General features: G+C 41.9%; 2 protein-coding genes across 2 annotated transcripts in view; both read left to right on the forward strand.

The window, feature by feature from the left end:
* The first annotated feature begins 4 nt into the window (after positions 1 to 4).
* wu:fb59d01 (uncharacterized protein LOC322379 homolog) lies at positions 5 to 2,408 on the forward strand. The gene is made up of 6 exons (XM_012840575.3): positions 5 to 160; positions 577 to 771; positions 1,055 to 1,219; positions 1,513 to 1,578; positions 2,116 to 2,194; positions 2,357 to 2,408. The coding sequence occupies exons 1-6, from the start codon at positions 94 to 96 to the stop codon at positions 2,406 to 2,408; spliced, it is 624 nt and encodes a 207-aa protein (XP_012696029.2). The 5' UTR covers positions 5 to 93.
* A 1,223-nt stretch (positions 2,409 to 3,631) lies between these two features.
* Positions 3,632 to 24,353, forward strand: part of LOC105911746 (myosin-IIIb) — a 28,706-nt gene continuing 7,984 nt past the window's right edge. Inside the window, exons 1-16 of the mRNA XM_031558615.2 lie at positions 3,632 to 4,026; positions 4,530 to 4,595; positions 5,138 to 5,268; positions 9,025 to 9,127; positions 14,435 to 14,537; positions 14,983 to 15,139; positions 17,171 to 17,273; positions 17,901 to 18,026; positions 19,273 to 19,381; positions 19,914 to 20,030; positions 20,136 to 20,236; positions 21,082 to 21,168; positions 21,563 to 21,628; positions 21,962 to 22,075; positions 22,380 to 22,491; positions 24,156 to 24,199. Coding sequence (XP_031414475.1) covers positions 3,925 to 4,026; positions 4,530 to 4,595; positions 5,138 to 5,268; positions 9,025 to 9,127; positions 14,435 to 14,537; positions 14,983 to 15,139; positions 17,171 to 17,273; positions 17,901 to 18,026; positions 19,273 to 19,381; positions 19,914 to 20,030; positions 20,136 to 20,236; positions 21,082 to 21,168; positions 21,563 to 21,628; positions 21,962 to 22,075; positions 22,380 to 22,491; positions 24,156 to 24,199 — 1,641 coding nt within the window. The 5' untranslated portion in view covers positions 3,632 to 3,924. The remainder of the gene's footprint in view (positions 4,027 to 4,529; positions 4,596 to 5,137; positions 5,269 to 9,024; positions 9,128 to 14,434; positions 14,538 to 14,982; positions 15,140 to 17,170; positions 17,274 to 17,900; positions 18,027 to 19,272; positions 19,382 to 19,913; positions 20,031 to 20,135; positions 20,237 to 21,081; positions 21,169 to 21,562; positions 21,629 to 21,961; positions 22,076 to 22,379; positions 22,492 to 24,155; positions 24,200 to 24,353) is intronic.

The following is a 24,353-nucleotide window of genomic DNA, read 5'->3' on the forward strand; positions in this document are numbered from 1 at the left end:
ACCAACTGAATTGTTCTCCATTTGAGCCTTGAAGCACTACACGAGCGCTGTCTGTGGATTTTGCTCAGTTTTATTGTGAAGAGCCGATTCAACATGCTGGATAAACTATATTTCGGGTGTTTTCTCTTGATGTGGATGTTTGTTTCTACCATGTCCGTGGGTAAGTTCACTGTGAAATTTTATCTTCGAAGACTAGTAGGTGCTATGTGTGCATTTTAGCATGGCTTTTTACCAGGCAATCATGTTACAGAAGAGTTTTAATGTAAGCTAAATTATGACAACCAGGCTGTAAAAGTTATAATATATACATGTACATGAGAATACATGAAATGTCTGTATGTCTCATACTAACTGAAAACTAAGCTCAGGCCTACTTTCAACACACCAATGACCGAAATACGTAAGAGTGCACAGTCACCTCCTTTTTTTTTTACTGGCAGGTTACACCTCAGCTTAAATTCCAGCCCAAGTAATGCTTTTTCGGTCAAGTTGTTGACTTCCAACTCACTTCTGATTGTGGATTGTATAGTCTAAGCCTGGGCATTTTGAAGCAGACACCCATATTTGTTCCTCCAGATCCAAAATGCGAGGAGCTTATGACCGAGGGGGAAGGGGAGCAGCATCTCCTGAGGTATTACTTTAGTTCAGGCGACAAATCCTGCATCCCCTTTTTCTACAAAGGAGAAGGAGGCAACTTTAACAACTTTGAAAGTGATCGGGATTGTGTGATGGCATGTTCTCCTGATTCCACTGTACTCTATCCAGAAGGAGGTAAGCAGGAAGTAGCAGCCATGTTCTGGAGCAATATTGTTATATATGTGTGTGTTTGTGTGTGGTGTGTGTGTGTGTGTCTGTGTGTGTGTGTGTGTGTGTGTGTGTGTGTGTGTGTGTGTGTGTGTGTGTGTGTGTGTGTGTGTGTGTGTGTGTGTGTGTGTGTGTGTGTGTGTGTGCGAGAGAGCGAGGAGGAGAGAGAGAAGAAAATGTTTGAGGAACAGCTCTTGTTCTATTTTATTCCTCTGCAGCAATAAACACCTGTTCTTCCTCACACATGCAGATTTGGTGTGTTCTCTTCCTGTTGATGTTGGTGAGTGTTTTGCAATGCACCTGCAATACTACTACAGTGTGGAGGAAAAGACCTGTCGTCTATTTCACTATGGAGGGTGCAAAGGCAATGGCAACCGCTTTGAGACAAGAGATGAATGTCTAAAAATGTGCCAAGGTAATCTTATATCTTATGTATATCTATTCTTTCGTCTTTCCATTCTCTTCATTTTCATTCTTTTCATATTGTTTTGTTCTATAGTCATACTGTTCCCTTTCCATCCATCCATTTTTCTCATTCTTTTTATTCATTTTTTCCTTTCCTTACATCCTTTCTTTTACTCAACATATTTTTTCCTTGGCCTTTCATCAATCCCTCCCATCTACAGTTGTGTGTTATATTTTAATACACTAGGGGGCAGCAGTCTACTATTTGTCTAGTAAACTCTTGTATGGCCTTTACCCCCTAAGCTAAATCTGGAAGAGCACTTGGAGCAGCCCCCGATATCAGCCCTGATGCAACCACTGTTGACAGAGGTAAACTCAGTGAAGACATGTAGACAGTTACAGATACAGGTCAGCTCATTGTAGGCTGTACTTCACATACAGAGAAACCGTACAAACTTTATATAGTCTACAATCTCTTCAGACACAAATCTCTTCAAATCTGTCTCCAATTACATCATTCAGTCTTCTTGTTTAGCTGGACAGTCATTGAAACTGATAGGTAACTTACTATAATCAAAGACCTTTGAACAGTTTTCCCTTTCAGAAGTGATTTCTATTTACAAATTAGAAATACAGGAAGTGTTACAAATACAGGTTGTTATATATTCATACACAGAATTTCTTGGACCTAGTTATGTTGCTATTCTAAATCGTCCAAAAATACATTAGTAACATAAATAAAATGTGTGGCTAGTGTAAAGAGGACCATTTGCAATGTTAGCGTAATAAATGGAGAACCTATAGGCCTACTGATAATTGTACATGAATTGACTAGATTGCTCGATGCATGTGTACAAATATGAAGTGTGCCTTATGTTTTGCTGTTTCCACTTTGTCTTTCATCAGGATTGATTGTGGGAGTACTAGGTGGGGTGATATTTGCAGTGGCGGTAATCGCAAGTATTGCCATGTTTGTTGTCCAGAGGTATGTTTACTGTGCAGGTCTGTGTGTCAATGAATATTTATACCAGAAGCCTCCCTGAAGCCCTGAATAGTTATAACCAAGGAGGCCCCAGAGGCCATTTTGGCAGTGATCAGTCCCTGCATGCAGAAGACATGCTTCAGCAATCTCTTTTCTCTTGCACAGGAAAGGCAAAGAGAGGAAGAGAGTCCCGACAGCAGAGGTGGAGATGAGCTGAGAGAAGGAATAACGATGACCCCAGAACATGCAGCGATGGAGCTTGGCAGTGCTTATTACAACTATTCTGATAGATATTTGCCATTGCTATTAATTTTTGCTATTTTATAATACGTGGATATTTTTGTCTTTTGTTACTGAAAATACTAATTAAAGAATATAATAAAAAACATGTATTGCTCAACTGTGTAGTGCATGACAGAAAATGTCAATGTGCACAAGTGAAGACTACAATCATTTATAAGTATAATCAGTGGGGTTGGCTATGGTGATGACTGTTTTTAACACTAGCCTAAAACCTCAGAATAATGTGTCATTTTTGTACGGTTCAGTTTAACTTGTTGAGTTTTCAGTTTGAAATGTTTCCTGTGCTGAAAGTGTAACCTCCTTGCTCATACACTGCAGATTGTGTATGATTCCCCCTCTCTATCCTGTGTAGAGGTTATCTGTGCACTTGAAGACATGCCAAAGCTGTAACATATTTGCTTTCTTGCTAACCTGAGAATAAGATGGTGCTTTCAGTCTGAGTACTAAATAAAATGGATTTCCAAAGTTTTATTTGCTGTGTTTTATTTATTTGAAAGGGCATGTCCACATTCCTCTTTTCTCTGCTGAGAACCATACACTAATCCGTGAAATCAACCGTAGCCTGGCCTACATCAATTCTGCCTCAGTGGCCGGAATACATAGTGCGGGATGGGGTGTTGAGCAATTAAAGTAACACTATGCAACAATTTGACACTTTTTGAGATATGGTTTTACAGGCAACTTGTTTTGGTACCATCCTCAAATTCATTTTGATAGCATATGGTCATGTGAAGGACAGATAAACACCTGTGTCTTCCCCACTAGCCATCCAGGATATGCCCTATGTAGTTCTGTGTAACGGGCTAGTACTCCCTGCAAAAATGGAAGAAAAGCATTCACACGCATGACATTGCCAGCTAAACTGCCAAAAGACACCAGTTAGTCTGTTGGCAAGCTTCCATCAGTGTCAGCTGGGCTGTTGGTGGTGTTTGCAAGGTTTTTGCATGCCTTTTAGGTAGTTAGCTTACTAGTTATGGAACAGAACTCCGTATTGCTGCTTTAAGAAGAAGTCATCCAGTTGAAATAATTACATTATTTACAATGGGAAAATGCATAGTATACGGTAAGTTAAACGGTTTAACGGTTAAGGGGATGATTCAAGACTAACGTGACTAAAAGCGCAACTGTCATGTGGTTAATGTGAGTAAACTCATAACGCACTCAGACCGGGCTTACCAGTAGAAAGGAAAGAGTTAAGTGGCGTGGACTTCTCTTGGGGGACGCAGTGGACGCTGGAGAGAGCGTTCATTTAGCACTGGGTAGAGAGCGAGGTTGATAGGATACAGAGAGCTGGTTGTCACTGACGGTGGTGTGGCTGTGTGTAATCATATGAGAACCAGAAACAAAGCGAGGCTGTATGCGCACGACTGAGCAAAAGTGAACGCAAAACTGATTTGAAGAGCGTGTTTTTAAATCAACCAGCCAACGCAATGGAGGAACACCTCCAGGAAGATTTGGCAACGTTGTCCGAGCTGGATGAAAAAAGTTTACTAGAGTCTCTCAGTCAACGATTTAAACAGGACAAAATCTACGTAAGTAAAATGTTTAATGTCTCTGTCGCATTTTTTAACGTTGCTTCTGAAATACCTTTTAATGACGTTGAGCAGTCCTGACTGACGCCAGTCCAGACACGTTTAACGTTAACAAACTTTTGAGGAATGGAGATATCTCTGCTGCTGTCAGCTCATGTGTAATTTCTAGAAAGGCCTTTGCTTGATCTGAAACTGAAGACTGAGACTGAAAGTCTGTGGTACATTCAGCGACGGTCTTTTACACACGTATCTGTGTATACCTTACCTGGCCGATAGAATCACCAGTTTTTATTTGCAGGCTACTCCCTAAAAGGGAACCCTTTTCATACCAGACACGTAACTTAAAAAGACATGCTGTTAAGTCATGTAGAAGTCAACTTTTTGCTGAGGCGATTCAGTAAATAAAACAGGGTTTCTATTATTCCCACAGAAGTTCCAAGTGCTATACGCTGATTGATCATGTCAATACATAAAGTAACCACTTCATCTTTGTCTTTTTTCAGACATACATCGGTGACATTTTGGTGGCAGTGAATCCTTTCAAGTACTTGCCTTTGTATGAGAAAGAGGTGTGTATGACCTCATCAGAAATATTGTAACTCTTGGCTGGGTCAAGTAGGCCTACAATGAGAGGTCACTGGATTTAGATTTTGTGCATGGTTTATGAATGATTTGATGATCAGACTTGGCATGAAAAAATTATAATCGTTATCATCATCGTAGTTGTTATTGTCATCATCAACATTACAATAGAAATCCCATGTTTGTCACTTGTACCAGTTCCAATAACTTGCTCATGTTAACAGTGAATCTGTGAGGTTCCTCAGAGTTACTTGTAGTGATTCTCCAAGTCCAGTGATTGTTATGCACTGAATGGTCCAGTCCACTCTCTGTTTCTCAGTCCACTCTCTGTCTTCATCTCTGTTTCACTGTACACACTCATGTGCACACTCTATTTCACAGAAACTGCATTAAGGAATTAGGTGCTCAGCTATTTCAACTCCAGAGACAGCCGAAATCTAATATCTTGGAGACTGACTCATTCTCATACTATGTCTCTCTCATATGCACTCTCCCCTTTATCTGTCTTTGCCTCTCCTCCTGTTCTCAGGTGTCGGAGACATACAAGTGCCATGACAAGAAGGCTTTGCCCCCTCACATCTTTGCAGTGGCGGACAGAGCATACCAGTCAATGCTGGGCCGACTGGGAACCGGACCAGAGAACCAGTGTATAGTTATCAGGTAGGAGTAACAGTTCATCACTCACTTCTTGACTTTGCACAACGGCTGTCCATTGGTGGTTTGAGAATCTCACCTTGGGATGCCAGGAAGGAAACAGTTGGCAGTTGCATGTGGGAACTACAGTGAGAGTACAGTTGTTTATAGTGACGTAAGTATCGATGGGTCAATTACAGTACAGTGACTAGCACAATTAACTGACAGAGTTCCTGCACTGTGTTGTTGCAACATCTAAAAGGTCTTCAGCTCACCTGGGCAGGTATTTCCTGTAATGGCTACTACACTTTTGACCTCATTGAAGTTTACTTTAAAGGAGTTGTCTGAGGCTGCTGAAAATGCGAGCCAGTGGTTATGGCGGAGGCGCTCATAGATTACTTGGGGATGTGAAATAACATGTATTACGTGCAGAAGCCTGTTGACGCAACATGTTCTGGAGGTTAGCATAACTTTTGTTATCGGAAGATCTTCTAGATTTTGCCATAACTAGAGCCAGGCAATGGGTATAACTGTAGAGGCCATACTTAGAGCCACCTTAATCTATTGGGCATAAGTGTGGCTGAAGATGGCATACTTACAGCCACCTTAATCTATTGGGCATAAGTGTGGCTGAAGATGGCATACTTACAGCCACCTTAATCTATTGGGCATAAGTGTGGCTGAAGATGGCATACTTACAGCCACCTTAATCTATTGGGCATAAGTGTGGCTGAAGATGGCATACTTACAGCCACCTTAATCTATTGGGCATAAGTGTGGCTGAAGATGGCATACTTACAGCCACCTTAATCTATTGGGCATAAGTGTGGCTGAAGATGGCATACTTACAGCCACCTTAATCTATTGGGCATAAGTGTGGCTGGAGATGACATACTTAAAGCCACCTGCAAATGGGCCAAAGTATACCTGGAGAACCCAGGTGGACTAGCATTCAGTTGTTGTGTGGAAGTCTGTCAGTAATGCTTGGGTGTATCCTGAGGTGTATTTGTTGTTGTCTCTGGTATTGACCTGTGTCCTGAGCCATCGTGAGTATGTAGGGGTGGTGGCTCTGGGATGCCAGACACCACTGTTGAGCCTTCTGGAGGTGTGGTGGGCCTAATTAAATTAAAAACTTGTGCCCACTTGACAAACCCAGTGAAATGCTCACGAAGGTGCCTTTAAGTATTGTTAAGTATCGGTATGATGGTCGTAGTGCCGCTGTGGGAAGTCCCAACCAATAGCACAAGTAATTTAACATATTTTCCTGTTTATACATAACAAAATAGTGATGTTACTTTACTTAAAGTATAAACTTCAATGACATGCAGAGTTGCAGAACTGTCTTGACCCCTTAAAGCAAATATTACATCATCATCGATGTATTCTGTGGACGTTGTAGTCCTGTCCAAACTCCGAGAGTACAGTGTGTGTAGGTGTTGTTTGTAGCCAGAAGCAAACAAGCTGAGCTGAATGTATGTATGAATGAATGAATGTAACCACATTTCACCTTTTTCTTATTGACCATCTTTCTGTCATTGTAAAGGAAAAAAAATGTAATCTAAAACTGCAGCTTGTAGCAAAACAGACCTGGGTGAAATACTTTTTTTTCACCAGCATGTAATCACAATTCCATCTTAGACACGGGTCTGGTCAAACTCTCACGTAACTGAGACATCCGGTATCACATTCAGAAGTCTCCACCCGTGTGTATGCCTCCCTCAGGACTCATGTGCTCTTGACTGCAAGTCAGCCCTTCTATAAGCTATCTGTGGTTTTACTGAGGATATTTTACTGCGATGTATTTCACAGAAGCCTCTGTTTCCACTCCAAGATCAGGGGTGTTTTTAAGAGGTATAAATACACAATTTTCCAAAAGTGGAACATACAAATCATCTGATTTAAAGCAGCCTGCTCAAAACTAAGTTTTATTCATTCATACAGTCTTCTGAATTTAGCAATGGGATTTAAGGTGTAATATCCCACATGGAGACCATCAGGGTAATTTCCTATTTCAGGGAATTAAAGGATTTCACAAGGGATTCCTAGAAGAATTGCATGCAAATTCTCATCCTATGGAGGAAATGCATGAAGGCAATTTTAGGTCTCTCTCTCTCTCCCTCCCCCTCTCTCTCTCCTTCCCTCTCTCTCTATCTCTCTCTCTCTCTGAAAGAGCCCTGTGTGCCTCACATGCTGCCTCAACAACGTTTGTTTAGCCTCTAGTCTGCGTTGATTCAAAAGCAAACCTTCCCACAATTCCCAGCTATGCCTGAATGGGCCCATTGCCCTAGTTACCACAGAGCTGCTTCTGAATGTGTAGGTCAGTCAGTGTGAGGATCGAGGAGGAGAGGGTGATAATCTCCAAGACAACAAGAGAAGAATGCCATTAATGTGCTGAATACCACTCCCTTACATGACTGTGTAATCACATCTTTCTTGACATAAGTAACAGGGCTAATTTTACAGGGGTCCAAACCTGTCACCTTTTGACAAAATTCACAGTTTTTTTTTTACCTCAAAATAGGTCGTCCACGTGAATCGTGTAGATCTGCAAAAAAGAATTGGGGGGTATTGCGGTGGGTCGCCTGGGCCAAAAATAAGGGGGGGGGGCAATTCTTTGTCCTAGCCCTACCCTGTGGCGATATTTTTTCACTAGGATGGCAAAGGCATGGCAAGCCCTACTCTGCCTCTGATTGGCTTACCTCCGGATCCCCCTAAGGGGTTGTCATCTTTGTCACATTTTTCACCCCTGATTAGTTTGCGCAACTGTTTTTAAATCAGCAATCCGGAGTTCTGTTCTAAAACTAGCAAGCTAACTGCCTAAAATGCATGCAAAAACCTTGCAAGCACCACCAACAGTCCAGTTGACACTGATAGAAGCTTGCCAATACACTAACTGGTGTCTTTTGGCAGTATAGCTGGCAATGTCGTGCTGCGAAAGCTTTTCTTCCATGTTTGCAGGGTATTCCAGCCCGGTAAACAGAACTACATAGTGCATATCCTGGATGGCTAGTGGGAAAGACACCGGTGTTTATCTGTCCTTAACATGACCATATGCTATCAAAATGAATTTGAGGATGGTACCAAAACTAGTTGCCTATAAAACCATACCTGAAAAAGTGTCAAATTGTTGCATAGTATTACTTTAAATAGGAGATTAGTGTCTGGTCTGAGTTGAGGGATGGGCAGAAATCATTAACATTTGAATGCAGGTTTACTAAAGTAAATGTTACAGTGAACAAAAGTGATTACTTGACTTATATAATTAGGTAGCTTTGTTTACATGAGAATTTCAGTACAGTACAGCAGCATGCATATGTGGTAAGATGAGTTGATGCAGGTCATAAATCAGACGGAAATCTCAAACAACCACAAGTGGGTATTTGCATGCCCTATCTTTCATGCAAATGTAGTTAGAATGATCAGTCTAGTGCCCTCCATATCAGATGGTGCAGAACCAGTGGCACCTGGTCATACGCCATTATCCTTTCCTGCATCTAAAGAAAGATGTTTGTCTTGCCCATGAAACTTTTGTATATATCAAATGATATGTTGCTTAAATGTGTCAACAGAGAACATGGTTATAATGCCTTTTGTTAGTGTACCGGTTACAACTAAATACCTGCATTCCATCCCTGCATTCCACCCTGTCCTGATTTTGAGTCATTGGCTCGGTTTCCCCTCAGCCTTTGCCTTTAGCTCTAAACTCTGTCTGTTTGTGTTTGTGTTTGTGTGTGCGTGTGCGTGTGCGTGTGTGTGTGTTTGTATCTGTTTGTGTCCCTGAAGCGGAGAGAGCGGAGCAGGGAAGACTGAGAGCACCAAGCTCCTCCTGAGGCACATGATGGAGCTGTGCAAAGCCAACTCGCAGCTGGAGCAGCAGATCCTACAGGTGAGTCCCATCCTGAGCCAACCCAACCCAGTCCAGTCCAGTCAAGCCCGGTGGGGTGTGGAGGCCAGATCAGGGGCACGTGGTGTGCACCGCCTTGCTACAGTTTTGCTACAGTTTCCGGATTGAGCAACATGAGTCCTCAAAACGGTGTGAAAAGTTGAGGAAGAGACATTTGTCAGAGGTGCTACCCCAAACAGCAGCAGCTTGTATGTGAACCCCAGCTGTAATAAAAAGGCAGTGTGCAATGGATCAAACTAAAGTCCTTTACAAATGCAAAGCTGAACTCTGCTGAACTTGCTAACACAATATGGTGTTAAAAATATCACCGTTTAAAATAAACGTTTTGTCGGAGCTGTGGGGGTCCCTGGTTAACCAAGCGCCACAAAGGTCTCAAAACCTGCCTCAGTTTGGTCACACCTTGTCTTAGTTTAGTCTCCTTTTGTTTCTATATAAGTACCTTTTGTAAAAATGTGTTGCATGTGCATGCATTTTTACTCTGTTTGACAGCTGTTGTGAGTTGTGAGGATCACCTGTGGTTGACTAGTCAAGAAGAATTGTTATGTGCATGTGTACACAACTCGTGTGAAACATGGGTGTGCTGTTGAAACTGTGTCTTAGAATGTGACCTGAATCTGACGCCAATGTGAACTAAACTGTCCTGAAATGACCGGCATGTGTAAAAGCCCATAAACAAATCCTCTGTTTAGTACACCTCCGAAGATGGTTGTTGCGGGTAAGAACCCGCCGTTTGCATCTTTCAAATTTGGGGCTTAGACGTCTACACTGCAGGTGACATTTACTCTAGGTGCTATTTTGGCAATGTCAGCAGGATCTGCTCCCTGTCCTCATGTCCCTGCTGAGTCACTCTGGGAAGAGCCCTGTGATCTGATAGGGCTCAGCACACACATCCCTTACCCCTTACTCCTAACCTCTACAGATTTGCTGAGTCTGTTGTCCTGTACTGAGGTGGAAAGAGGGGGGGTGGGGGGGTGGGCGGGTGTTAGTCTGTGTCTTTCCCCTCTCTGCTCTGCTCTCAACTCTCTTTCTCCTCGCTTATGGAAAGTATGAAGCAACTCAGCCATACTAATGGGTGCTGCCTGAGGCATGTTTGTCCTGTGTGTTGTGCACACCAGCCAAACGGTTGAACATAAATACAGGTTTGGCCCTGTTGCAATGTGGGTTTAAAGATTTGGAATCTAGAAAAGGCACGTCTAGTAGAGGACATATTTTTTTGTATACAGGTACATGTACATTAACAGATGTTAATGGTTGCACTTACTACTTTCCATGATGCTGTTTATATTCATTAAACTCTGCTTGGAAATATAGCGGCGAGCAGGCCAGAGTTGCCATGGAAACTTGATATCACTATGTCCACAAGTACTGTATAAGACATTTCTTCATACTTGCATGTCACAGTGACTGTGACAGTGATGTTGTGGGAAGTTCCGAATTAATAGCACAATTAATCTTTTCCTGTGTATTGGGGGGGGGGGGGGGGGGAAGTACAAATAATAATTAGTAATAATAATAACAACAACGACAACAATACTACTACTGCTACTACTAGGCCTACTACCACTACGTCTGCTACTGTAGTAATAGTTTGAGGTGGACCCAGCTTGCAAATGTTTGAGAACCCCTGGCCTAAGATATCACTAGTGACCGAAGAAAGAAAAAGAAGATGCATAACAAAAGGTCGAAACACAAAGGTTGCCTACACAGCTTCACTGCTTAGCCCCCAACCAGGGGAAATGAAATGTTCCTGGTGCCATAGGCTAGGTTTTATTGGCTCACAGTTTGTGTAATTATATAAAAGTTATATAAAACATCTAAAAAATAAAACATTGCAGCCAGAAATAGCATTCTTCACTGGAGATATGAGTAATGGTCAACCAAAAGTGTTGCCAGAGCGACTCCAATGGGAATATTAATCACCATTAATGGAAAATTGTCAGAATTATTGCATCAGTCAGGCACCAGAAGGGCTTCTGTCTTAATCTTTTCCTCAGTTTTTATTGACATACTTGTTGTTATGGAAACACAGTTAAAGTCTTCCTCTGTGTTTTCATTGTGCGGTTCACTGTGTGTTGAACCTCTTATCTCTTATTCCGGAGGCTTTACTGTTTTTATTTTTTCTTTCTTTCTTTCTTTCTCTCTCTCTCACTGTAGCTCTTTTATATGGTGCAAATGTTTAAGTAATAAAAGTGTCAGTTCTTTCTTCTTTTCCCCTGTCTCTCTCTCTCTCTCTCATGTTGATCTGTATAGTTTGACCTTCATGACTCAGTTTCCTGGTAGTTGTGGTGGGGTAATCGGAACATGTTACTTAATTGCTTCACATTTATAGGTTAGATGATGTAGCTGTTGACTTCCTCTCCACTGTAAGCTCTGGGATTTCCTTCACACTGGACTATACAACTGTGCTGTGGGTTTGTGAATGAGAAGTCCTAGTCAACTGTGTGTGTGTGTGTGTGTGTGTTTGGATGTGTGGGGACCCTTTTATATATGTGTTTGTGTGTGCACATGTGCATTTAATATCTAAGAAATCTAGGTCTTCCTGCTGAAACTTCTCCCAGTTATTCATTTTTCCATCCCCCAGATCTCCATGTTCTCGGCTCCATTCCGTTTCTCATTTCTCTTGTGCTCCCGACGGTCCAAGCCAAGCGAACAGGACCAGCACTACCAGTCCCCCTCAACTTTGAGCATTGCCATTTTCAGACTCAAACATGTGGCCGTGCAGTCATACTCAGATCTCCCCACATCCCCTTACCTCCCAATACATGCACACAACCCTAGTCTCATACAACAGGGGATGTTATGGTTACTTATCAGTGGGGGAAAAAGCTGTCAAGAACTTTTTTCAAAGAATGGTTTATGTCCGACTAGCTGGGCAGAATTGCTCTGGTCTGATGCGCTGTCCAACTTAAACATTAACGTGCTGCTCTTAAAATCACTTGGCTTACGGCGCTAGGTTTCCTTTGCCTTTTGTGTTTGCTGGCTGGATGGATGAGTCTGCCACGTAGAAAGGGAGCAAAAAGAGGGTTATATTAATTCAGATTATAGCCCATATGTAGCTAAAACATGGGTCTGAAGAATTACTATGAAGACTATTATGAATACTAACCACAGGAATATGATGATGGTCAATAAAGACATGGCTAAACGTCTGCCTTGTGTTGGCGATGTGTGCAATCACTGTCCATCCTGTGCTTGCCAAACCATCTGGAATGCTTTATGTTTTCTTTTTGGGAAGACCTCACTCGCGACTTCACATCCTGTTTCCCATACTGTGGGACTTCCTGACTTTCTAATTTGGCATATATTTGGGTTTTATAAGGGATTCCAGGTTACACCCAGCCATAGGCTCAGATGCTGATGGATAGGGGCCTTGAGTCTCTCTGTGCCTCATGAAATTGAAATCTTTTGCACAGAGCTTTGATCCTCCTAAAACGCCCCTGAGACCTGAAATAAGCATCGTAACCCCACAGTGTTTACGCATACAGATAGCAGTATCAGTCACCAGTCATGTCTTTTGCGAGACGGCCAAAAGTGTTATCAAATCGACGGGAAAAACACAAGCCTGGGAGGCTTATGCGTGTCTGAATTTCATGGGCTAGAAGAATGCATTAGAGTGGTAAATATTGTGGAAAATATGATTAATGAATAATCTGACCTCCAATATTACCAAGCAGTAAATAAGATAGTGGCACAGTAATGGCATGGCACATAAAGAGTTAAATGGATGGTTCATGAATTAACAGTTTATCACTCCAATAAACAGTAAGCTTAAATGTTTAACTGAATGTAAGGTGAAAACCAAATGGATAAGTACAGCTGTAAATAATAACAATTAAATAAACCAAATACAACTGAATGACCAAAATAAACCTGATAAACCATGAATGCATCAAATGTAAAGAGATGAAACCCAAATGAGTGAATAAGAAAAAGAGATGAGATGGGGAGATATAAAGGGCAAAAGAAGAGAGAGCGAGAGTATGATGGTAAGAGGAAGATCAAGAGCGTAAAAGTTTAGAGTAAGAGACCAAATGTCTTAAAATGGTTGGTTAAATACCATAATCTCCATGTCCATACATTTTCACAAACCAATCCAATGGTATTGTCCTATGTCTTAAGGCCACGCCCTCTAGCTCAAGTAACCCTCTGGTTGGCTGTGTCCTGGAGGCTGATTAACTGCATATTAAAATGCAGAAGTGAAAACTCTTCAAATAATACAACTATGCCAGGTACTTCAAATTTCGATGAATCTAGACTGCTGCCCAAATCACAAGGATGAATTAAAGACCAAACGTGAATATAATACATTCATATACGTTTGCACATTACTTGGAAGTCACAAACATCCTTAGGTTCTCACTGTGACAGTTGCAGCAAGCAACCAGGTGATAAAGAACTGCAGGATATGGTAATTAGTTGAACCAGGCCATGCTAGTATATCAGATGGCACTCAATGCATGCAATGCTGTGAATCCACACAATGGAGGTCTTTTGCTGTGAGAAGATCAGAGAGAGGTCCTCTGATAAAATGCCAATTGGCCCTCTGGCCAGACTGGAAATGTGGGAGTCCATTGTGTAGATTTGATCATTTTTAGAGTGTTTTCTGCCTCTCACATTCCTTTTGTTATAGCATGTCATACAGGTCAGATGCTCAAGTGCAGCTATGCTTCCCTGTCTCTCTGACCAAACACTAAAAATGTAACTTGTGTACCCAGTGTTCGTTGAAAACCCTTAGTATTGGAAAAACCAAAAACAGCCAGATATGTCCCCAGATGAAGCATGGAAGTGGTTGCAGAGTATTTCAGCAACATTTCAGTGCAAATGGAGCCGTTTTTGCCAAACCAAAGACTGACCTTGTTTATTTGGCCCTGTTTTGAAGACCGCAATAGGAACACAAGCAGACAGAAATTCCCTAACACAGCAAAATACATCAGAGTGCAGACAAAAGAGACAGATAGAGGCCCTCTTTTGCCAGGGGAGTATTTGTTTTTAGCCGCTGTATTTAGGACAAAACAATGCACAGCAATGGACCCAAAATATTGACACTTTAAATTACTGTTAAAAAAGATCTGTAAAAATCTCTCAGAATGCCTATCATACCTTTCATACCTGTCAATACCTGGTATTGTTTGTTGAGCTTTTCATTCATTCATTCATTCTTTTTCCAAATCAGGTTTTTCAGCTATGTCAGTCAATCTAGGTTTCATATAATGTAATAACCTGCAGTGCATTTAAAGACAAACTGTTTCTGAAGGACTATTGTGACATGTGTTTTGCTCTGGTACACAGGTGAATCCTCTTCTGGAGGTCTTTGGGAATGCCCAAACAGTCATGAATGACAACAGCAGTCGCTTTGGGAAGTACATTCAGCTACGTTTCTCTGGAACATCAGGTGAGGCCCAGTTCGACTTCCAAACTCTAGATTCTCGGCTCCACACTGTCTCTACCACCGAACTAAACCCAGGCGGCTGACATGCTTCACCAGCCGATTCAAGAATGCAAACTGCCTTTAACCTTTTGAGTACAGCATGCAAATTTCCTCCCAAGCCAAAGATTGCCTTTATTTACCAGGCTCCAGACCTCTGATTGCTCTTCAGGACGCAGACTACACACTGCTTTTACCTTTTACACTGCAGTCTTTCTAACTCTCCACACTATAAACCATTGACCATTAAGAGATATTATCTGACCATCTGCCTGAATCATCTGCATGATTCACCCCCCCCCCCCCCCAACTTGGCCTAACTGTTTATGTTTTTGTATACGTCTCAATGCTTCATAAAGCAGGGACAGTCCTTCTGACCGTACGGCTCAGTGTTAATTCTGTGCTTGAGCAGTGAAAGGAGCCAAGATTAACGAGTACCTGCTGGAGAAGTCCCGCGTGGTGCAACAGGACAAGGGCGAGCGCAACTTCCACATCTTCTACTGCATGCTGGCGGGCGTATGTCCAGACGACAAGGAGATCTACGGCCTCCTGGAGCCCGAGCAGTACAGGTGACCTACCTCAACATGTGCAGTGCTATGTTCCCATTACACAATCAAAGAAGGGAAATCCTCCACAACGTCTGAATCAGCATCTGTTCTTTTTTCCACAACCACTCGGCTATCCTGCCTATATCGTTGTATTGAGTTTTTTTTTTTCAATAGACGCTTTTTTTCAGTATGGATTACAGGATATCACTCAATAGATTATCAAGGGCAAGGGTATGAAAATAATCCTTTTATTGATTTACACGCCTCCAAAACTTCTGTATCATTCAAGTGTGGAGAAGTAACATGGGGCTAGAGGCGGTTAAACAAGCTCTGTGGGCTGAAAGCAAGTATGTAATATTAGGCCTTCTTTGAAAGCCCATGAGTCACCCATAACATCACCGCGTGTCTGTGCTTCGTCACTCCCCGGTTGTGTTCCTCACTCGCCCAGCCCAGCCCAGCACGTCACGTACGTCAGCTTTTATGAGCTTTCTTATCAGGATCAGGACTGCGTCAAGCGTGACTCACCTCAAAACTACTCCCACGCTTTCGGGCAGGTGTGGCTAGAACTTTCTTAAGACTCTTCAAACAGCTGATGTTGGTGCAGTGTTTGTTTTTGGAATGTAGATCGGGGTAAAAGGTTGTAGTTACAGTTTACTGTAATTATGATATGGAGATTAGTTGGACACACCTTTACTTGATCTGAGCTGTCTATACGTCTGTGCACATTACTGAAGTATAATAAGTAACATAATAACCACAGCTGCAACAAACAACTATTTTAAATTTTATAAACAACCGATTTATCGATTTGTTGAATAGTTTCCTATATTATTTATATATTTCAAGATTCAAGGATTATGCACTTACCATTCTTCATTTATTCAAGGGATGTCATAAACAAATAATAATGTATTATATTGAATGCATAAATACATTAATTGATGTATTATTTATTATAATTTTTTTATAAAATAATAAATAATAATACAATTAATATTCCAAACAGCTCTGTATGGTTTAGTGCAACATATACAGTAATAACCATCTCAGTATCATATTCACATCATTTCACTTAGCATGATGACGTAAACTGGCCCAGAGATGTGAACTCAACCTCCCTGCAGCAGAAAACAATTCTGAAACACTGCTGACACTTGTTGACAATGTTATGCATAAAACAAACTGCCCAACCAAATTCACGTAATTGCAAGAAGTTTTGTTCAAGTGAGGAATGTCATAATCTCGTAGGTTCATTATCACAAGATTCACATTCAATGTTTGTGACAAGACGAAAGTGGCTTGTGCCTGCTTTCCTAACTATCTACATAGGGCACATAGCATTGCTGGAGACATAGCCGATAAATAGAGTAAGCTAATGACTTGCATTTACAAACCACTTGCATTTATTGTGGATTTTTTACAGTTTCCTGATTCACAAATGCATTTTTAAAAAAGGACATTTTCTTCAGCAAAAAATGTCTTCACAAATGGGGACTGGTTTGTACATTAGTCTGTAAATAAATGTAACAGCATTTACATTTGGGAATCACATAATATTTACATTTGTGAATGGCGTGACATTTCTATGTGGATTAGGAAATAAATGTGTGAATCGCGTGACGATGTGCACCCGTGCTGGTCAACTCTGCATCATTGCAATGCAACTGATGACCCTCTTAGCAAAAGCCAATTGGTGAAATGCTCTTAGATTGAAATGTTTTTGATCATAACCCCAGTCATTTTTAGGTTTTGTGTCTCATTACAGTAGTGTCATAGGCTACTCTAGGTACTCTAGCCTATACCTTTTGCTTCTGTCTGATAAGTTACTTAATGTGAGCAACAATGTGCTTAATGGCGAATAGTTATTGCAGCCCTAACAGTGGTATGTTTTCCACACTGCATCATTGAGAATGTGGTCCGAGCTCTACAAATGCCTCAGAATTTCAAGGAAGTACACGCATGGATGAAAAACATGTCTATCCTGTGCATCCTTCCTGTGAAGCCATCTGCTAAATGAGTAAATAAGTATTTATCCATGCTTGTGTTCCTCAGATATCTCAATGGTGCATCCCTGTCAGTTGACATGGTGAATCACTGGAGCAAGAAGTATGCAGATGTGTGCAATGCTATGGATATGGTGGGATTTGAAGAGCAGGTAAGGCTCCTAATGCAGAGCTCCTAATGTATAACTCTAATGTAGAACTCTAATGTAGAGCTCTAATGTAGAACTATAATGTAGAGCTGTAATGTAGAGCTCCTAATGTAGAGCTCTAATGTAGAGCTCTAATGTAGAACTCCTAATGTAGAACTCTAATGTAGAACTCCTAATGTAGAACTCCTAATGTAGAGCTGTAATGTAGAGCTCTAATGTAGAACTCCTAATGTAGAGCTGTAATGTAGAGCTGTAATGTAGAGCTCTAATGTAGAGCACTAATGTAGAGCTCCTAATGTATAGCTCTAATGTAGAGCTCCAAAAGCCATCAGAAGAGCTCTGATTTTTCCTCCTGCTTTTAATGACATAATTGTCACCATGACGGCACTCAGAGTTGTTTTCATTTGTTATCTTTATAACTTCCTGGCTAAAAGGCTAGGACTAAGGGTCTAGAGCTCTTGCACTTCCCCCACCCTCTCTTCCTTTTTTTCTTTCTTTCTTTTTCTCTTTTAATATGTATAACCTTAAACTGTATAGCCAGATTTATAAACTACAATATGTATAACCAGATTCAGTAAAAGAACCTTTAAAAGCACATTTCTCAAAGATGAAAATGTGTGTTTCTTGCAGGAGAAGGTGGACATGATGACAATCCTAGCAGGCATCTTGTCTCTGGGCAACATCATGTTGGAGCCTGGTGAGGGAGATGCCCTCCGAGTCACGGAGACGTCCGTGGGCTGGCTCAGAGCGGCTGCTGTGAGTCGATTAGCCCCCCTCCCCCCTCTCCCCTCTCTTTGGGCTTATTCATTCTCTCTCTATCATCTTTGTCCTTCTCACCATTACTCTCTGTGGCTTTCAGTTCCTCTTTCTTTGACCCTTCTCCTTTTTTCACCCCTTCCTCCTGTAGTTTACCCCACGATCCCCTCCCTCTCATTTTCTGCTCCTCCCTTGTCATCTTTGAGTGTAACACTGTGTGTTTTGTTTCTGGATTCTTATCTTCAAAAAATGTCCTACTTCTGTTGATATAATCAGTCGACTCCCAATCGGTCAGTAAACGACATGATGATTTACTGCCCAGAAAAGCTAACTCGGAGGACTTGTTGTTAACTGTTTCAGTCGGCTAGCGTACGATAGAACATCTGTCTGACTGTGCACACTCTGGACACTGTCCCAGAGGCGTGGACTAACGGGTGAATGGGTGGCCGGTGGGTGAGTAGGGGAGTAGAATGGAGGCTTTATCTGGCCTTTTGCATACAACGCTGAACAAACACCATTATTGTTCGGTGGAGTGGCTGGCTCCTCAGCCGACTGTAACCCTATGCCATTCACAGCTGTTGACTCCCTAAGCCCGACTGGGGCCTGTATTTTGGCCCTCAACTCCCGTCTCCATCCCTCCACTCATCCGGTTGTTTTAGAGCAGTGAGTTACTGCCCTCTCCTCGGCAAACAAACCTCTGTGAGATGACGGAGCCAAGCAGGGCACTGCACCCACCCTTCCACCCACCCCCCTAATCCCCTCAACACATCTGGCCTCCCCCGATAAGATGTGGGTGGTGGGAGAAAGGTCAGGCAGGGCTATATTTAAGCGCTGATTCAAGGGAACTGCGGGCAGCAGGTGAATTTATGGCTGAGTCGTGTATCTCCAGCCCTGCAGAGGAAAGGGATGTGGTCATTCAACGGTCCAGCAAACCAGGAAGACACAACATGGCCTTTATGTGTTGTAACCTTTCCGATTTGTGACATGTACATTTGCTCACTATGGCAGATGTTTTTTATCCAAAATGTCTGGCAGCACAATGTTTGTTTACATTTTGTCGGAGCCGAGATGCCTGTGGGTTCACCTCTTGACTGTAGTGTTTGCTGATTTTGAGTTTATGAGTTTAACATAATGGGATTGTGTAAGTTTCTTTGTGAGCTTAGGCATATACTACGTGTGTATATGTTTTTCTTACACATCTTACTTATGTGTGTGTGTGTTTGTTGGGGGCTGCACTTTTTTTCAGGGGCAATTTGGGGTGCAGGAAGAAGAACTGCTGAAGAGTCTGATCTGCACCATGTCTGTCACACGAGGGGAAGCCATCCGCCGCCTTCACAGCCAACAGCAGGCCGAAGGTGAGGCTCCCGGCTCAAAGGGGCCCAGTTTCACCACACACACACGGCTCTCCCCGCAGTTAAATCTGCATACACGCGCTGTTTCCTGTTACCAGACCTGCGTGTGTCATATGTGTATATAGAGTTCCCTGATGCACGTCTGTATGTGAAAGGTGGAAAGTGAAAAAAGGAACACCTTGTCTCTGGATAGCGTCCAAAGGGTTTTTGTGGTGTTTTCTTGTCTGATAGTAACTGATCCTTTACATTTACATTTTACATTTAGTCATTTAGCAGACGCTTTTGTCCAAAGCGACGTACAAGTTCATTTGAAGTAATTAAAATCAATTATGTTTTCGGTTCGGTTTGTTTGTTTGTCTGTCAGCAGGATTAGAGCATGGGCCAAGGAAGCACCCATTACATTTAGGAGCAGATCCAACACCGTCCACTTTCTTTAGTCACATCTGTTGGCCTTAGTGCACCATTGGCCTTGGCGGAGGTCTGCGCTCTCCGAGTGCCCTTTTAGTTTTTAATGGTATCTACTTCACCTTTGCAGATGCCAGAGATTCGATCGCTAAAGTGGCCTATGGAAGAGTGTTTGGATGGATAGTCAGCAAAGTCAACGAGTTACTTGCCCCAAATGTAGATCCAGATGTTGAACTCCGTGAAATCGGTAAGTTTAGAGAGTACTTCACAGATCATTTGCTGGAAAGACGTACTGTGCCACATTACATACTGTAACATTCAATTATTTTCCCTCATATTATATTACTACAAGGTATCCTTGACATTTTTGGCTTTGAAAACTTTGCCGTAAACCGATTCGAACAGCTTTGTATCAACCTGGCCAATGAACAGCTACAGTACTTCTTCAACCATGTAAGTCTGAATTCCATCTTGGTTACATCAAATCAAATGTGCCTCCTACAGTTTCAAAGGGCCACACTCTGATGTGCCTGAGGCAGACTTTCTCAGATCAGTGTAACCTGAAACTCTTAAAGAGATGCTCATCGTCTGTTGAACTTCTGAACTTCCAAGGCTCTTTCCTGTAAAAAATGATAGCCATGACTTTCAGTGGGTCAGATGTGCCTTGAATACTCTTAACATGGACAGTGTGCTCTGTTGTGGTGGGAAGGTAACACTTGATTTATTTCAGCTCAGTCTTCTTAAATGTCCTAAAATTCAACTCTGCATTCACAACTGTGCAGGGGAACAGTACATCATCTTGTTTGAAGACACCAACCTCTCAAGTCATATGTAGACTTATTTTAAATATCAAATAGATTTTTTTCCTGGTGATATTGATATATTTGTGTAATAATATATTGTCCCTGGGGAGTGCAGTGTCCAGTTTATCCAGTGGTTCTTCCACTGCACCTAGAATATAAAGAGTTGGATTCTGAGAAACACTGAACACAGCTCATTTAGAAAATAACCACAATTTTGTTTCGAGGAACCTGCAAGTGTTACTGTTCATACGTACTAGCCCCAGGGTTGTTAGGGTTTCCTGGTAATAGCATGTGGTGCAACAACTTCTTAAGGCCTTGAATTTGTTTCCACCGTTCAGCAGATTAAACAGAGCATGGGTCTTGTAGCCAAAACCATTTCTCATTAATAACATGTATTCTTTATGTGAATCCAAAGGCTTTAGCTAGTGTTGTTGGTGATGGGTTGTTTTGTGTGTGTGTTAAGTGGAGTAATGGTGTGTGCCTCTTTCTCTGCAGCACATCTTTCTGATGGAACAGAGAGAGTATAAGGAAGAGAACCTGGACTGGGAAGTCATCACGTATAAGGACAACAAACCCATACTGGTGAGCAGCTCCAAATCTCCTTTATCCTTTCCCTCTCTTTCTTTTTTCTGTCTCTCACACTCTCTACTCTACTCTCTATGCATACAAACACACACACAAACACACACACACACACACACACACACACCTCTCTTTGTTTTAATTTTTTTTATCACAGCTGTCTTACTACTTTCCTGGTCTAAATGTACTGAGCAAGATGATTTTACCCCCCACCCCGGTTGAAGAAGTGTTCTGATTAAAAGCCGCATGTTCTACACAAAATAGGGGAAAGTTTTTTTTCTTGCTATGATGTTTGGTCTCTGGTTTAGCTGTGGCAGGACGCGGTAACCCTCTTGTTAGATATGTTGGTTGGAAGGCGAACAAGCTGCAGACTGATTTATTAATGTCTCTTCAGGACCTCTTCCTCACAAAACCCATCGGGATCCTCTCGCTACTGGATGAGCAGAGCGCCTTTCCACAGGTATGTGGGTCATGTGACCACCCACAGTTGCTGACTTAAAGTTTCCACGGAAACTGGCTGAAGGCCTAGTGTTCCTTAAACGCCACTGAGGCTTGTTTTACTGTAGAGAAGAATTTTAAGAGCAGAGGGTAAGATTTAGAGAAGTGAGGAATTGGACTGTGTTTATGCGTGCATGTGCATGTGTGATTATATTTTGTGTGTGTGATTATATTTTGTGTGTGTGTGTGTGTGTGTGTGTGTGTGAGAGAGAATGGGGCAATGCAACAAAGTATACGTTTGTCTGCCTGGGAAAAACAGACAGGGAATAACATCCATCTGTTTTCTCCCTTTCAGGCTTCAGATAGAGACTTTGTGGATAAGCTAAACGGCAAGTTTAAAGCACATCCCAACTATGAAGTGGTGCGCAGCCACAGTCCTGCATTCACAGTGGTGCACTATGCAGCAAAGGTGAGCATAACAGTCATATTTGACATTGTTCTACAAAGACTTGACTGTGGTCATGTTCATGTAAAGGCTTTTGTTAGAGCGCCATTTGGGCATTTGGTGACCAATAAACTCAATTTTCCACACATTAACAAACGTAAACTCCACACTAAACCGTAATAAACTTCAGTTCATTAGAGTTATGAGTAATAAACTTCAGTTTATGTAGTTTGTGTATGTTCTGTACTTCACATGACCTTCTCACCCCTCCTTTCTCCTCTATTGTTCCATCTCTTCATCCCCCTCTCCTCTCCCCTCTGAACCATAGGTTCAGTACAATGGAGTAGGTTTCCTGGAGAGGAACAGAGACACTATTCCAGGCAGCATCAGAGGCCTCTTCATTAACAGTGTCACTCCACTCCTCAGCCTGCTCTTCGCTGGTGAGTTATCCTGAGCTAACAATCTGTGCTTTTAAAATGAACACATTGATTTTTGCGATTTATTTGAAATATATAACGCTTTACGATAAATGAGTGCAATTAACACAGCTGGTGGAGCTTGCCACCCCAATCCCAAATCCCCCATACACCTAAATCAATCATTCTGAATACAATTGAGAACCTACTTTAAAACAGACGAGACAAATGGAAAATGTATTGTTCAGGTTCTGTGAAATACAAGCATCAAACAATCAAAAGCGTGAGTGCTTCCAATAGCGTGCGTGCAACCTACACCTGGTGTGTCATGCCATTTAAACACACGCAATAAAAATACTTTTTATTGGTGGGGGGGCTTTTCAAGTCTCTACTCAATAGGACAGTGAAGATCAGGCAGGAAATGAGTGGGAAAGTAGTCTTGAGAAATAATCTGGGGTTGGACTCAAACTTGGGTCCTGATGGGCACTGGACACATGGATGGTATGGGGCACTGACTCTACCACTGCGCTACGGCTCCCTCCCAATATAAATACATGTGGTACATTCTGAAAAGTAGCGGGGATCCAGGGATGAAAGAGGAAGAAAACTAAATCCTCGATGCTGTGAAACATGCTAGCTTTGTGAGTACACAGAGAATGCCCTCAGTCAGGGCCAGAAAGACAACGAACTGACATGTGGCACTTAGCAATGCTACATTTCTCAAAACATATCTCGATTGTAAGAACTTCACAATATGTGGGAAGTGGTCAGTGTGAGAGAGGGGAGATGAGAGAAGGTGAGGAGGAGATGGTCAGCTGGGCAGCAAAGAAAGCCCAAAGTGGAGGAATGGGGAAGGAGACGAGATGATGTGCCCTCTAGAAGCCTACATGTGCTAGAGTAGTAGTAGTTTTTTGTAGTAACTTAATATGTTAATGCTGCCTTGCTCTGCCCTGTGTCCCCTCATAACCCTCTCTGCCCTGTGTGTGTGTGTGTGTGTGTGTGTGTGTGTGTGTGTGTGTGTGTGTGTGTGTGTGTGTGTGTGTGTGTGATGTCCCTCACCCCAGTCCGTCGTTCTTCTTGTCTGCTCTGCATCTCAATAACAGATTCTCTCCTGTGAACTACATACTTCCAATAAAACCATCAAAATAACTGTCCCTTCTCCCTTACATGCTACACATATAACAAATATGGCTTTCCAGCTGACAGTCCATTTTGATGGCCTTGATGGTTTTATTGGAAGTCTGTAGCTCACAGGAGAGAATCTGTGTTCAAAGTTAAAAAGATGCCATTAACCAATAGTATTTGAATTTAAACACACATACTAGACTGTGTTGGTTCTACATTAATTCGGTTATAATACATTTAACTATCCATTATTACAAGTTTAGCTTAAGAAGAAAAAATGGTTTTACTGATTGACAACACTACTATCAATACAATACTAACGTGATGCATCTTGATGCATTACTACATTACATTAGGCAAGTCAGTCATTTCCAAAGTGTCTATGAGAAGCTGCCATTTTATTTTTGGCCAGCCATTTTTGTCTGCTTTGTGGATTCTAGGATTGTCTGTGATGACTTTTAACAGCAATGCAAATGAAGGCATTTCCTCGTTCTACAAGGTTTATCACACATATCATTCTGCATGTGCATTCTAAGATATATCTCTGTTCCATGTTTTTGCAGCTACTATATCCAGAACAGGAACTCTGATGCCCCGCAAGGCTAAGGTATGCTTACCCACTGATTATACGTGCTTTGTATTGTTTTGCATGAAGATTATTTGGCTACATAAATTTAGCAGTAGTGTACTGTAGTTCAACTCAAATGGCTCGCATCTGGGTTCATAGCATGAGATCAGATTAGAGGAGATCCTGTGGAGAA

This window comes from Clupea harengus, chromosome 21 (assembly GCF_900700415.2).
Source record: "Clupea harengus chromosome 21, Ch_v2.0.2, whole genome shotgun sequence".
Classification (NCBI taxonomy): Eukaryota; Metazoa; Chordata; class Actinopteri; order Clupeiformes; family Clupeidae; genus Clupea; species Clupea harengus.

Bases quoted from the DNA above. Each gene is read 5' to 3' on its own strand.
- wu:fb59d01 (XM_012840575.3), top strand. From the start codon at position 94: ATGCTGGATAAACTATATTTCGGGTGTTTTCTCTTGATGTGGATGTTT. The intron at 772-1,054 runs GTAAGCAGGAAG...TCACACATGCAG, and splicing joins TGTACTCTATCCAGAAGGAG to ATTTGGTGTGTTCTCTTCCT. The intron at 1,579-2,115 runs GTAAACTCAGTG...GTCTTTCATCAG, and splicing joins TGCAACCACTGTTGACAGAG to GATTGATTGTGGGAGTACTA.